This window comes from Drosophila takahashii, chromosome 3R (genome assembly GCF_030179915.1).
Source record: "Drosophila takahashii strain IR98-3 E-12201 chromosome 3R, DtakHiC1v2, whole genome shotgun sequence".
In the NCBI taxonomy this organism is placed as follows: Eukaryota; Metazoa; Arthropoda; class Insecta; order Diptera; family Drosophilidae; genus Drosophila; species Drosophila takahashii.
This window is the reverse complement of record NC_091681.1, coordinates 39,559,326-39,574,361: the sequence shown is the minus strand read 5'-3', so window position 1 is coordinate 39,574,361 and position 15,036 is coordinate 39,559,326. Positions and strand designations below refer to the sequence as shown.

General features: G+C 39.1%; 1 protein-coding gene across 1 annotated transcript in view; it reads right to left on the bottom strand.

Moving 5' to 3' along the window:
* Positions 1–15,036, bottom strand: part of osy (ABC transporter oskyddad) — a 55,195-nt gene that overhangs the window by 7,375 nt on the left and 32,784 nt on the right. Inside the window, exons 3-7 of the mRNA XM_017152270.3 lie at positions 12,847–13,006; positions 11,908–12,170; positions 7,625–7,718; positions 621–1,048; positions 1–220 (exon numbers count right to left, since the gene is read on the bottom strand). Coding sequence (XP_017007759.1) covers positions 1–220; positions 621–1,048; positions 7,625–7,718; positions 11,908–12,170; positions 12,847–13,006 — 1,165 coding nt within the window. The remainder of the gene's footprint in view (positions 221–620; positions 1,049–7,624; positions 7,719–11,907; positions 12,171–12,846; positions 13,007–15,036) is intronic.

The following is a 15,036-nucleotide window of genomic DNA, read 5'->3' as shown; positions in this document are numbered from 1 at the left end:
CACAACCATGCTCTTGTTCTTGACCAGCATATCGAGATAACGGCAGCTCAGCATCGTCTGATTGCATCCGGTGTGCACTGGACAGAATTGTTCCATAATCATTTCCCCCGACATCTCGTGATTCGCCACGGCCAATTTGAGGCCAGTGGGATCATGGCCGATGGCGTAGCAGAAGAGCAGTATCTGCACCACGGGCAGGCCCACGATGAACAGCATCACCCTGCGAAAAATCACCCGAAATGGGTTTACAATTGATGAGTACTGCTAGGAATTAGCTTATTACTATGGAGCCTATGCTATATGAGCTTGGGTTTGGAGGCAAAGTGTACTAGTCCAAGACTCTTGAAATTATAGCTGTGCTCTTTAATAAACAAGTTAAAACCTTCTTGTAAAATTGGTTTTCAATCAATTATCTTAACTTTATTAAATGTTGTATAGTAGTTGAAATAAAATTAGTATTTTAATTTTTGTTTTAGATTCTGAAATTATGTATTTTATTGAATTCGAAATATTATTTTTAAGCTGGTGTATACAATAGTACACAAACTTTAAGAGTTCTTCAAATATGTTTCTTAGATTGATTTAATTTAAAAATGTTTTTTGCAAACTTTATTACTCACCCCACGTTGCGCATCATCCACAAGAAGTTTTTCCAGATGAGGGCGTGCAGGTGATGGGACTGCATCACATGGAGGTTGTACCAGAAGGACGTGGGTGTTTCCTGGGGCGGCGGCAGCGGCGGTGCTGCGGGGGTGGTGGTGCTGATCGGATCTCGGGCAGCCGAGGACATGGATATATTATCGCCGAATTCACCGGAAATTTCGGCGGCATGCTGCTCATCGGACATGTCCAAGGCAGGATTTGAGATCGCCGGCACCGTAACCTGTTCCACAATTTCCTGAGCTATCGACGAGCGTCGGCGTTTTCCCATATTCTGCAGAACGGAGAGCTTGAGGAAAACGTCCTCCAGGGAGTCGGCATTGTACTGCTGACGCAGATAACCCGGGGACTCCTCTGCCAGCATTTTTCCACCACGCAATAAGCCAATCTATAAAGAAGAATATTAAATTATGAATAAAGAAACTAATAAATCTTTTATAAAATGGATAACTATTTAAGAGATTTTTAAAAATATTTGTAAGGTGTTAACGGTCTATTTAAATAGTCTTCAATTATTTTATTTAATTTTACTATTCCAACACTAAACCAAAATATCTGTGCGACCTCGAAATTAAGTGGAAATAGATTTGTGTGACATCCCTGCTTTGTCAGTCAATTGATTTGGAGCGTGCTCTCACAAAGTGTCGCCAAGCCAATTAAACTTTTCGACTTTGATGCGACTTGCCAGTCGTCCTTGTCCTTGTCCAGAATCTTTGTCAAAGTTTCCGCCCTCCATGCACATCCTCATCCTCATCCTGTTGCTATTGTTGAATGGCTGCGAATGTGGATGTCTCGATGAAGTTTTATCGACTCCCATGTTCGGCGTAATCCCTTGTTCACGCAACGTGCGGAAATTAACTTAATTGATTTCTGTGTCCGTACATGACCAGCCGTCATCCCTTTAGCCCTTTAGTCCTTCGGCAGACGGAAGCGAAAAGTTTGCCGCCTCCTCCTCGAGGATTTTCCCCAGAAGAAGACGCTGCTGCTTGTTCATCAATTCCACACGAAATGGATGGCTTCATTAGGCATGCACATGAGTGGGCTGCTCCTGTCTCGATTTTCCACTACCCCACCCCCCATCCTGTATTTTTCCGACTGCACAGGCAAATTCTATGCTAAATAAACCACACTCACACACACACTCGGCTAGTTAGCAAACTTTTGCCACTTGATTTGGCTTCGTTCGGCTCCTGATTTTCCTGGCCAGCTAGGAAATCGGCCATTTCCCCCCGAGCATGTTGTGTTTGGCCAATTCGAGCGGCGACTGGTCGACCGACTACCGTCGACTGTCTTTTCGACTTCTCAGGGCCAATTAACGTCTTAATTGAATTGCAATGGCAAACTAAATTACGGTCTTCCCGGCCGAGGCAGCCAATTGTAATTTTATTGGCCAACTATGTGATATGCATTATTATGGCCGGCAATTTTGCATGCCATAAATAATTTTCCGTTTGCCTCGTTCTCCCCCAGCACGCAGAGGAAATTGAAAAATGCACATGATATTTATGGCTGGGTTCGTAGGTGGCATTTACTGGAAGTGGGCGAGCTCGAAATTTATTCTAGAATATATATGTGCAGTGGGGGCTAACCAAATAAATCTTGGATGTTCATCTGAAATTCCCCAAAATTTACATAGGATTTGAATTCTTTTAACCAAGAAAGAGACTGATTGAAGATTTTCATTATAATTTAAAACACATTCCATAAAAAATGTGAACAAAATAATTATGAAGATACAAAGCCATAACTACAAATGTTATCAGCTATATTTAGGAAATATTAAGTTTTTTTGGGAAGAAAATCAGTATAAGAACTTTAAAAAAAAACTGTAATTTTTCTGGATGATGTATTATTTTTTATTAGGGGTTGCTTCCCGTTCTTTTTAAAACTGTTTAAAAAAAAAGAAATTCCTGTTGAAATGTCAATGGATTGCAAATTTCATGATAGAAATAAATTTTTTTGTTGTTTACTTATTTTTTTCTGGTTTAAAATTAAGGTTTTAAGGCTTAAATGTCAAACTTTAGTTTTGTGTGCCACAATTCTTGCAGCTTAATGCTTAATAACCCGCCGCGTGCAACGTGGCATTAAAGTGGCAATCAAAGTGGATGAAACACATCAACACTTCATCGGCCGACGGAAAACGGAAAACGAGTTGGTAATGTTATTTTTTCTTGGTTATTGTGTATCTCCTGTCACTCATCAGCTTTAGCAATTATTCAACTGTCCATTTGCATTTCGGTTGTGCTGGCTGCTTTTATTTTTTGCGCTCTGGCTGCTCGAAGGCAACATGCGGAAAATTACGCGACAAACAATAAGGATAAAAAACGGAAAAGCGGCAGCAATACAAGGGAATGCAACAATATCATCTATTAAAGGCGCGCCCAGGAGGGAATTCGGGGGTTCGGCTACCCCTCCCACTGCCCCTCGCAGTAAATGCTGAAGTAGAGCACTCGTAACAATATATCTATCACATAATGTTACGCTCCCTGATTTCATTTATTAGAGCAGAAAGTGCTGCATGTACAACTGGGGACAGTTGGAGGCGAAGACCCGCCCCTCTGTCTTCGCTGGGTGGCCATGTGGCGTATGCGCGATTCTCTTCCTTTTTGTCCTGGTTTTCCTCTTTTTTTTGTTCTAGCTACTTTCCTTTTTCCTACGCTTTTATTTTTTTTTTCTGGGCGAGCCAACAATTTCCCCTGAGCCAAAAGGCAAAGGCACCAGCGCTGACATTAAATTTTGGGGAGCAATGTCTGTCAAAAAAAAGTGAAGCGCTGCACTTTGTTAGGAGCGAGAGACTGGAAGCCATTCGGGATTCTGTTGTGTGGGCCGAGTTGGTTGACCTCGTGGTTGGGCGGTGGGTTGGGTGCTCGGAGTTTGAGTGGGTGGTGGTATAGGGCTGACATAAGCTAATGCCGACACCCATGCAGGCGTTGACGCTTGTCATAATGCGGAGCATACTTTGATGTGGGTTCCACTGTCATTTTAGTGATATTTTTCTACTTTGTGAAAAACCACAGAAATTAGTCTAAATAGAATTATTAATAAAATATTCGTATCTAAACAATGCTAACATTTTTTAAGAACTATTTTACAAATGTCTTATTTAAATTTATTTTCTCTGGGAAGTTTTCTTTGACTATTAATTTTGAAAATATTTCGGTAAAATTTGTATGATAACTCAAAGTTTTTTATAAAATATAAATATTTGTTCCACCAAGTCTGAAGTATTTTATTATATCTAATAAAATAAATTAAAGTAAAGATATTGAGTTGTGAACTCGACTTACCGATTTATTTTTATCTGTTAAGCTGTTATTGTTATTCATTTTCCTCTTTTCACATAAAACAGTTTAAAAAACATAAAACATCAATGTTGCATTTACCGCAGTAACTAAATCCTTTTGTGGCCTACTTTCCTAGCTTACATTTCCTGCCCTTCAATTTGCCAACAAAAATTTAAAAAAACACCTCTATGCTTCAGTGCCTCATATTTTGTTATTATTTATAAGCCTCTATTTAATATCTTTATTTTCGCACATTAAACTTTGATAATGACATCAAAATTTCTGGTCCATTGTGAAGACGATACCCGTAGATACGGCATTTGCTGCATATGCACAGAGTACAGAATACTCTCGATCACACACCGGCAGACACGTACAAATTTTTAATGTCCATAAATATTTTTCAATTAAAATAAAACTTTTAATCGCTGCAGCATACAAATAACAATAACCGAATTTAAGCACGGCAAAGTTTTAACAACACTCTGGGATGCAGTCGTAAATGCATTTAACGATTATGCTTAATGCCCCTGCTTTTGTTTGAGTGCATCCCCTCCCCTCACCACTCCTTTTCGCAGCAGCAGTAGAATCAGAAAAACAAATAGCTGTTTTTTGCCACCTACTGCGTATAATTTTTATTGCCGCATGAATTTTCAGCTTATAAATTGCCAGCAGGCAATAATCACTTTAATGCCCCGGCTTTTGAGGTGGTTCAGATGGTTCAGTTGGTTCAAGGGGGGAAAACATAGATCAAGTGCCATGTAGGTTTGTAGGTGCCAATTGGAGTGGCTCACTCAATCAGGCTCCAGGGCAGTTAAATTTATGTGCCCGTCTGTGTCTGTGAATGTGCCGCATTGAGCTCTACTTTAGCCGATATTGGCCGAGGAATCCCACTTTGGACACGCAATTCCGTTGACTCAACAGAAAAAACAGGCGCCCAAAAACAAAGACGGCAAGAAAAAACAGAATACACAAGGAAGTCCAGCAGAAAAACTCTACGGTGAACTCCTCGTGACGTGCAGAATTGGCGAAAAATATGTGCAGATAACTACCTTGGGCCAAACCGAGCTGAAGATTCGTCCTCTTCTGTCCCGGACTTTCGACTTGAGCTGGCCGAAAGCAAAGCGTGCCACGAAAAAGTGACAAAGCTGAAAAAGCAATTTGCTGTCGGCCATAATACTCGTACACCAGAAAAAATATGAATAAATATATATATATATATTCACCCAAAAACCTTAAAAAAATAGGAAGCATTTAAACTTTTTCTAGACTCATGTTTAACTTTAAATTAATTTATAGGTAATTTTTTGTTTGACGATAGCTCCCTTGGTGCCTAAGAAAATTGTTCTGGTCCTCTAAATATTATTATTTATTTTTAAGAATTATTTTGGTGTGTTTGAAATATAATGACAAGAAAATGATTAAATTTCTTTTAATTTTTCTCCCTGTGTACTATCAGCCAGCTGAGGCGTGCACAATCTAAGCTGAGACCCGCTTGCTGTTCCATTTGAGCTCAGCTGCGAGGCCAACACGTGTTCAATATGAGCAATTAAACACTGTCACCAGAAGTTTCGCACAGACACAACAACTTCTCATTCCGCTCGGAGTGGTGGTCGTGGTCCTGGTCCCTTGGGCTTTGCATATAAGGCCGCGATGGGATGGGAACTTCTTCCGCAAGTTGGTTTTTTATAGAACCCATAAACCATAAATTTGGTCTAACAATTCGCATTAAATTCACATTTCAACGCCTGACGCTTGGATTAACTCGGTTGGCCACCAGGATGCTTCCTTTCCGATCCTTGTGCCTGGTTTTATGGACTACCAAAGCGACTGGGTCGATTGTTGTTTTGCTTGACACCCAATCCCAGTGCGACTCCCAAGTGCCAAATGCTAAATGTCGATTGCCCACAAACAAAAGACGAGTTTTCTATTCTATTCCTGCCAGTGATTTTGTTTATTGGCCATAACTCTTTACCGCAATGACTTTTGGCGGCACGGCGGTGTGACAACGGATTGGGATTCGGATTCCCATCCGTTCAGATCCACATGGTTTTGGTAGGTGGTGGGATTTTCAAAGGGGTTTCGTTTCTGGTCGGTGGCGAAAACGTGTTGTCAATTGTTGGCAGCCGCTCAGCATGTGAGCCATTTAACACCCCGAATGTCCTTGGGGGTCAAGTGGGGTTAGAGGGCTCAAGTCCGCAGAACTGGATGATTGTTTCGGTATTACGGGAATCAGAGCCAAAGGGCTTCCGCATGAATTATGTATTAATAAACAGCATTTAAAGCGCTTCTGAATTGATATAGTGAAATATTGTTTAATAATAAAAATTCCCCGTAAACACCGATGATTAATAAATTTCGGGTATCAATCAATCATTTTAAACGTTTTTGCTTTAGTTTCCTAACAATCAATATATTGATTATCACGCAAAGTTAATGTAACATTAAAGTAAGACTGTAGTCTTAACAGAAATATTAAAATACCTTCTGCTCGATTATTATTATTTATTTTTTGTAGAATGGCATCTTCTTTGGCCGAAAAAATGTTATTTTTGTAAATATTTATGTTACCAAGTCAGTAAAACTTTTTCTTAAGGATATTTTTGAGTTTCTAACCATTTAGATTTTAATCATGGAGTGATGAATATTGTAAAATATTTTGTAATAATAAATACTGATTAAAGTCAAACGCTTTTGATGAATATTCTCCTGCAGCCAATCAATCACCTTAAACGGGCTTCCTTGTAGAGTGTCTCGAGTGTCGATCTCCGGCACAATTCACACTTCCCACGCCGCGCCCCACATCAATCTTTTCGAGAGTGTTGTCATTGATATATTCAACCATCTCATCTCACACTCGACTTGAGCCTTCGTGAGTCCCTGTTCCTGGGCAAGGATTCTGTTCTGTTCTGTTTGTTTTATGTGTGCATATCCTGTGCGTGTTGCCAAGTATCTGAATCTCAGCCCGTCGCTTCGGCCGTGTATCTATCTGTCTATCCAACTGTCCATTGTGATGGGAGTTTGTTTGCGAGCTTTGTCACGATTTATTCTTGTATTTCTTGTATTTTTTCACCATGCCAGTCAGAGTTCATTGTTTGCAGCACGCATTAAATGACTAGCGCAGTTATATTTCCCTATACCGAACTCATCTGTTTCGCTGGCGGTGGCATAAATAAATCTGAAGTAAATTTCTGCAATGTGTCTCGCTCGGAAATGCCTCGTAAATCGTGCCATGGCCATGGGTCAACAGAGGAGACAGCCGCCAGTAATATTCTACTCCTCTTCCACTCAGGCTTTCCTCTTTTAGCCATTCATTTTTTCATTTTTTTCCCGTTTTCGTTTTTGGACAGGACACGGATTTGTTGCAGCTCGCAGGATACAAATTTGCCAAGGGGCAGGCGGAAGCACTTAGTGCCGCATGTTGACAGCGCTCGGCGTGGCTAATAGCTGAACTTTCACCTTGGCAGTGGCAGCATAATATTGCTCATACGCCGCATATTACACATGGATGTGCCAGCCAGCCGGCTGGCCATAAATCACCCGGGCCGAACAATGCGTGGGCGCCAAGAGCCATTGACACTTGGGCCCAGCCTTCGTAACCGAAACCCCGTCATCCCCCATCCCTCATCCCTTATCCCCTATCACATTTCCCCGCAAAGTGAAATCTTCCGGCTACTTACCATATGCGCCTGGGCACACTCGTCGATGTAATGCGTGGTGATTATCACAGTCGTGTGACCATTTTTCGTAATGTCCACCAAATGATCCCAAATGCTGTAATCAACAAGATGAAGAGTTAATCAGTTGTCACAAAGAGTGAAGTATTAATATAAATTGTCAGGAAATTAATTTTTGTCTTTTCTATATATTACACAGAAAAGCATAATCGATTTGGAGAATTATATTCAATTGTACTGCTATAAAAAGCCGTACCTAATAATACAAGACTATTATTATAATATTATTATTTCAATTATTATTCATTATTTATATAATTAAAATTTGTCATTGGAAAATTTCACAGTCATTTTATTATTTTTTTTTTTTGATAGTGAAAGTTAGTTTTTTTAAACAAACTATTTTTTTGGCAAAAATATGAATACAATTATGAATATAAATGAATAAAAACTCCAGATAATCCCGAAATAAATTAATTCCACCAGAGAATCCCCAACGACTTTTGTGGATTGAATTAGTCGGCAAATTAACATTGTCGGGAACACTTCAAGTAAATTGTGTGAGTCAAGTCTGCAAAATAATTAAAAATTTGCAATTTTAAGTTTTTCTTGCAGAAAATGCGGCCTTTTCTAATCCTGTTGGTCACAGCTATTTTGCTGATAGTGCGGAAGACAAATGCGGAGATTACCTATAGAAATATTTCCGAAACTGCAGATCGCTCGTCAGTCCAGAATCTGCAGAATAAATCATATACATATCCACCGCATAACTCGGCTAAAATTGGACAAATCGTGGGTAAGTTAAAGGTCATTTTGTTCGAAAAATAATCATATAGGAAACTTTCTGACTTTTTTTCCCTTTTTTCTCTTTGCACAGTGATGATAATATCAATGATATGTTGCCTTCTGATGCTCAGTGCTTATCTCGTGGTGAAGAAACTGCAAAACTTAATGGGAAAGTGCATCATGTGCTACGTGGCCTGCCTCTTTATGGGATATCTCTTTTTACTACTTAACTTGTGTGACTTATCGCGGGATTTCTGCTTAACAGCAGGTTAGCTGATTGCAACTCTATGAGTCGGATGAATTGAGATTAATAACCTTTGTTTGATGTTTTCACCAGGTTTTCTGGGCTACTTTTTCGTAGTTGCATCTTTTTTATGGGGTTCTGTCATTAGTTGGAACCTCCATGTTTCATTTAATCCTCCTTCCACCTTGGCCAATTGCAGCATCGCAAATCATCGATTTATTTCCTACAGCATTAACGCCTGGGCCACAGCGGTGACCTTCACTGGATTAACCTTTCTTGCAAATAAGATCGTACAGAACGCGGATTGGAATCCTCGCGTGGGCAGCGAAGGCCAGTGTTGGATCAATAGTGGGTCTCTTATTCATCCTTGTAAGCATTTATATAGCATTTCTTTTCACCCTTAGCTCGTGATTGGTCTGCCATGATCTACTATTATGGGCCGATGCTGTTGGTTATTCTATTTAATATAACCATGTTCGTCCGGTCGCTTGTGGATATAATAAAGGCTCACAGGAATCTAGAGAGGTGTAATAAACCCTACCAGAAGATTACGTAAATATATTTATAATGTAGACATGCGTATGATATTAACTCCTCCCATTTTCAATACAGTTTTATATTTTTACTGCGGCTTTTCATTATTATGGGTCTTTCGTATAGCTTTGATATAATTTCTTACTTGGTAAAAAGCAATTCAAGTTGGGCAAATATTTTTCTGGACTTTTTTAATTGGTCTCAAGGTATCATAATATTTCTTCTGTTTGTTTTAAAGAAAAGCTCGCTTAAACTTATAAGGGAGAGGTAAGTAATCAGTTTTTTTTATAAAATGTTTTCATAACCAGTTTTTTGTATCCTGAACAGCATGACTAACAAGACAGTTACTGTCGCTAACAACATGATCCCTCTTGAAGATGTGAATTTGGATCCAGGATTCCCATCGCTGGTAATCCGAATACATTTCTAGGGGAATGTTAATATTGATATATCTTCTTCTCTTTTAGCTCTTTCCAATACAAACGATTCCAATTTTAGAAAAAGATGCGGTGAATCCGTCACTTAGCTCCTAAATGTATCTTTTTGGGCTCAGGAAAAAAAATTAAACCATATTAATTTTTCCATATTATTTTTGCTCATAAAAAAAGTTGTTATATTTTTTAAGTGGTTTACTTTAAAACAAAAATTAACACACATACATATTTATGTATATACAAAAACAATGACAGTTAAAAATACAAAACTTTTCGTTAGAAAAATTCTTAGTTACTGTTAGTTTTTTTATAATTTTTTTAAAAAAAATTAAAATATTCTCCGGGAAAATCCCCATCAACATTTTTTGATCAAATCAGTCGGCAAATACGCATTGTCGGTTACGCTTTCGTTTTTAGTTCATGGAACCCTAACTTTATAAGTGTTTGCGGATTAGTGAGATCGATCTTCTACTCTGGGATATGACTTTTTTTAACTGTTTTCGAATTTCGATTTTAATTTTATCAATATCGAACTACTATATCATATAGCTGCCATAGGAACGATCGGAAAATTAGTGATTTATAGGAATAATCTGCAAGGGTATATAAGCTTCGGCTGGCCGAAGCTAGCTTCTTTTCTTGTTCTCTTTCTATTTATTTTCCTAACAACAAAGAATGTTGGTTGCGGCAGGCCGAACTATATATACCCTTGTATATAAAATTCCAAGGTCGTCTATAAACTCATAATAATATCTTAAATATTAATAAAAAAACGTACCCAAAAAAACCTACCCTCCGTAGGGGTAAACCAAAGTCTCAAATTCCTAAAGTACAATATTTAGTCGATGAATAACCATTGTCGGGAGCACATTACGTCTGTGATTTCGTGAGTCAGTACGAAGTCAGAAAGCTTATTCGTACTCTGATTTTATTGCTTTTATCTATGTAAAATCATTTAAAATTTTTAACACAAAGTTTTTTTTGCTGAAATATGCGAAATTTTCTGGTCTTGTTCGTCACACCTCTTCTGCTTATAGCGAAGAAAACAAATGCGGAGATTACCGAAAGCAGTTTCTTCGTAGCTTTTCATAAACCAGCACCAACTGTCGGTAGGTAAAAGGTACATGAGCTTCCACGTCAATTGAAGTCACTTCTCTAAAATATTTGCTTGAGCTAAATATAAGAAGCCGTATTCGTCATTTCTTTATCGTACGCTAAAGCTTAAAACTGTGGCGTCCGATAAAAAGTAAATGTGCAAGTTGAAGAAGATGACGAATACGAGGGTTATTCCTGGCTCCACTATCGGAAATAAAATTCTTCAAATGTTTGCGAGATTTTTTCTACGATTCGTGGAATGACTTCGAAACAACTTGATTATTATAACTTATTTATTTTTACACAGTGATGGTAATATCGGTGATAAGTTTACTTCTGACGATCAGGGCATATCTTATGGTTCGGAAACTGAAAGTCTTGCACGAAAAATGCTTTATGTGCTTTGTGGCCTGCCTTTTTATAGGACATATCTTCCTATTGCTTGATTTGTGGAACATATCAGAGGACTTCTGTTTGTGTTAGCTGATTGGAGTTTATAAGCAAGGCATATTTATAACAAAATCCTTCTCAATATCTTCTTCAGGTTTCATTATTGCTACGCTTCTTTGGCTTGCCATTATTGGCCGGGAGTTATATTTTACATATAATTCCAATCCGTTTTTCGCCCATTTCGCCCGGAAGGTGTTTCAAATACTGGGTAACAAGTACGCCTTGGGCATCGCGTTCATCTTCACAGAATATCTAGCAAAAAAGGATTGCATCTTTGGTGGGTTTCGGTCTCCTATTGTATTCATCCTCGTGACAGCTTTTCTTTCTTCCCACAGCGCCATATCGGTCTGCAATACTGTACGACTGTGGACTGATGCTGTTACTAGCTCTTATAATGATTACATTTATTATGATTAAGACGGAAATAGACAGGAAGATGAAGCAGGGTTCCCCTCGTGAGCAGCTTAAATTCTTAATTTTAGTGTGCTTCGTAGGTCCAGTAGTACTAGTGGGTAGTATCGTATTTCTGACAGTTATATTAATTATAGGTTTAATATTATATTTTCTAATTTAATTATTATTTGTTGAACAATATTATTTACACTCAAACAATAATCCAACATAATAACATATAATAACATAATAATAACATAATAACTTCATAATTTACGAATGTAAAATTAGTATGCTTCTTGCTCTAATTGTTTTCTCTCTATGTACCAACTATAAGATTTTAGACTCACCTCTGTCGCAGAACGGGGTCCACGCCCACCGTGGGCTCGTCCAGGATGAGGAGCTCCGGCTCGTGGAGCAGGGCCACAGCCAGACTCACTCGACGCTGCTGGCCGCCACTCAAATTCTTGACAAATTTGGAGGCATTTGGCAAATTGAGCAATTTAAGCAGGAATTCTGTGCGATCCTCGATGTCGCTTTTGGGCATGGCTGAGATGATGCCGAAGTAGATTAAGGTCTCACGCATCGTGAACTCGCCGTAAAGGGCTATCTCCTGCAATAAACCGAAATTGGGGAACGTATATTATACCACTTCCACAAAGAAAAAACCAGGTCACTTTCCGGATTCGCTGGTTTATGACTCCACTGTTCCCAGCAGAGTTCACTAAAAGATGGCAATTTGACTTTTTCCAGACCAAACTATTCATTGTTCTTTAAATAAATTTTGTTTTATAAATTTCACTTTAAACTTGTCTTATAAATGTGAACTTTACACTAAATAACTCTATAATATAAGTGTGTGTTTTATAATTTATTTATAATTGAATTTTTAAATGTATTATGTTAAAATAATACAAACAAATAATTTTTACATTTTATATATTTCGAGAGGGTCCAAACGACCCAACATTTATTTATGAAAATAATTTCCATTTAAGACCATCGCCTCTACAGCAAACACGAAACGAAATGCAGTGCAGTTGAGTTATTCTTATGGATTGTGAAAATTAAAAGTTTTCCTCCTTCTCTGGGCGAGTGGCGCATTTAAAACTTTCGGTAGGTATATGTTTTCTTTTGTGCTTTCACCATTTTATTGCGTTTATTTAATTTAGTCGCCTCTGGCAGGGGGTAATAAAAAGCACATGAAAAATTCAGCACCAGCCAGGTGGAGAGTGAAAACAGGAAAGTGGAGGGCAGGTGGGAAAGAGGGGAGGGTGGGACCAACTCACCTGTGGCATATAGCCAATCCGGGGTCCCGGCACACCGGAACCACGCGATCCGGGTCGTCCGCCGAGCACCCAAATCTCGCCAGAATTGAGGCGACGTCGTCCAACGATGCAGCTGAGCAGCGTTGTTTTCCCACATCCAGAGGCGCCCAGGAGACCGTATCTGCAATTGCACACGGTTAGTTGAGCTTAAAGTCGTTTTTATAATGAGATATATGTGCTTGCGCGGAGGCAAATAAGCATGCAGATAGTTTTCAGCAGGGACGGCTCAGTTCCAAATTGGGCCGAAAAATAGTAATATCTTAGCTAAGAAAATATCAAAAGCTCCCAGAAAATTTTGTATGCTGAAAATATATATCTAAATTGTATTTATTTTTAAGGAAATATAAAACCGAATAATACAAAATTAAATTACAAGAAATATTAAAATATATTTTGGATATTCAAAGTAAGTAAATGCTTAAAATATCCTTTGCTGTTCCATTTCCTATTGTTTAATTTCTGTTTATTCTCTTTCGAACTAAAATATCCTGGGATTTGCCTGGTTAAATTCCTTTGGATTGTGAGGAAGAATAATTACAAGTAAATCTGTAAATTCCAGTGGGTGGAAAACCCCTTGGAAAAGGGCAAACCGATCGGAAAATTCAACTGCCATGGCAGCTGCATTTAAGTTGGGCCCAAAAGGAGGCCAGAGCACTGCTGGCCAGATAGTCGGATATTTTTCGGGGGCGACTCCTCTCGGCCGTGTGCATGCCGCTCAAATATTTTAAGCACTCACACAAAGACTCGGCGGCAGGTGCTCTCACCCACACAGATACACCCGAACTCACACACACACACACACCCACACAAGGATGAAAAGCATCAGGTGAAAAATCAACTGTGAATAGTTTTGCAAAAATATTCAGGCGCAAAAAGTTTCATTGCTCGGTGCTCGGTGTTCTCTGAGCGCTCTCTTAGTGCCCAAAGCCCCTCGCTTTCCCCGCTTTCCCGTAGTTTGCCATCCACTTTCCCGCACTTTCCACCCCATTTTCCACCCACACTACTATCTTCGTGTTCAGGTTCAGGTCGGTGTGGTATGTGCGCCGCTTATCTCGTGTGTGGAGGAGCTGTTGCAAAATATATTTAGGGAATGTTTAGCACAGCTTAGCGCGCCAGTCAGCCTCCGCCCACCGCCCACCGCCCACTTGCCACCCCCTCAACAAGCTACCCCAAGTTGGCGTATTTTTTATTACGTGCGCAGCGCGCGAGTTTAGAAAATTGTTGGCCTGGCAGTTGGCAGTTAGATTGCGCTGGGGTCAGGGGTCGGGATTCTGGAGAGGGAGTGGCTGACGGGGAGGGGGTCGCGCGGTTTGAGGTCGGTTAAGGTGTGCAGGTGTGTGTTTAGCCATGAATAACATGCAGGTCGATTGCAGTTGGGCCAAAGGGGGGAAAGAGCCACACTTGTATAAGCCAAAGCAAAAGCCAAAGGGGTAAATAAAAGCACTGCTCTGCTCGCTCAGTCCTCTCGGTCCAGCTTAAGGACACCCGAGTTGGCCAGGCCAAAAGGGGGGGTGTTTGGTTGTTGGCTTGTTGGCTGACAAAAAAAAAAACAAGCATCGGGTGGGACAATAGAGCCAGATATGATTAAACTCTCCACTAAACTGAAGCGCTCAGATAAAACTAACTGAAAGTGGATAATTTGTTGGCTTTAATTGAGTGTTTCAACTCAGATGAACTTTGGCCAAATGAGCTTTGTAAATATAAAGTGCAAATAACCTTCGGTGCAACGAAAGTTTTAAAAAGGGTTGAACGAAAAAATTGCTAACATAATTCAATTTATCTCAAAGTCACTTTATTTAAGTCGTTTATTTCGAATAAAATTAACTCTAAAGTCCGTCAAAATAAAAGCCATTTTAAATCAAACTTTTAGTTTAAAATTTTATTATAGCTCAAATTGAGTTTCTGATCTGATTAGAATGCAAGAGAAAATGAATGAATATTTTTTAACGTATGAGTTTGTTTTTCCTATAAAACTCAGGTATATTTTTATTTATGACATTTTTTTTTAGTTTCAGTAGAAGACAGAAAAAATTTGTTCAATTATATAAATATATAGTTAATTCTGTAGTGTTGAATTCATATTTCTGACTTTAAAAAGCCTTTTACATGATATTTCCATACACCTAATTTACTGTGCTATTTTGCCCGTAT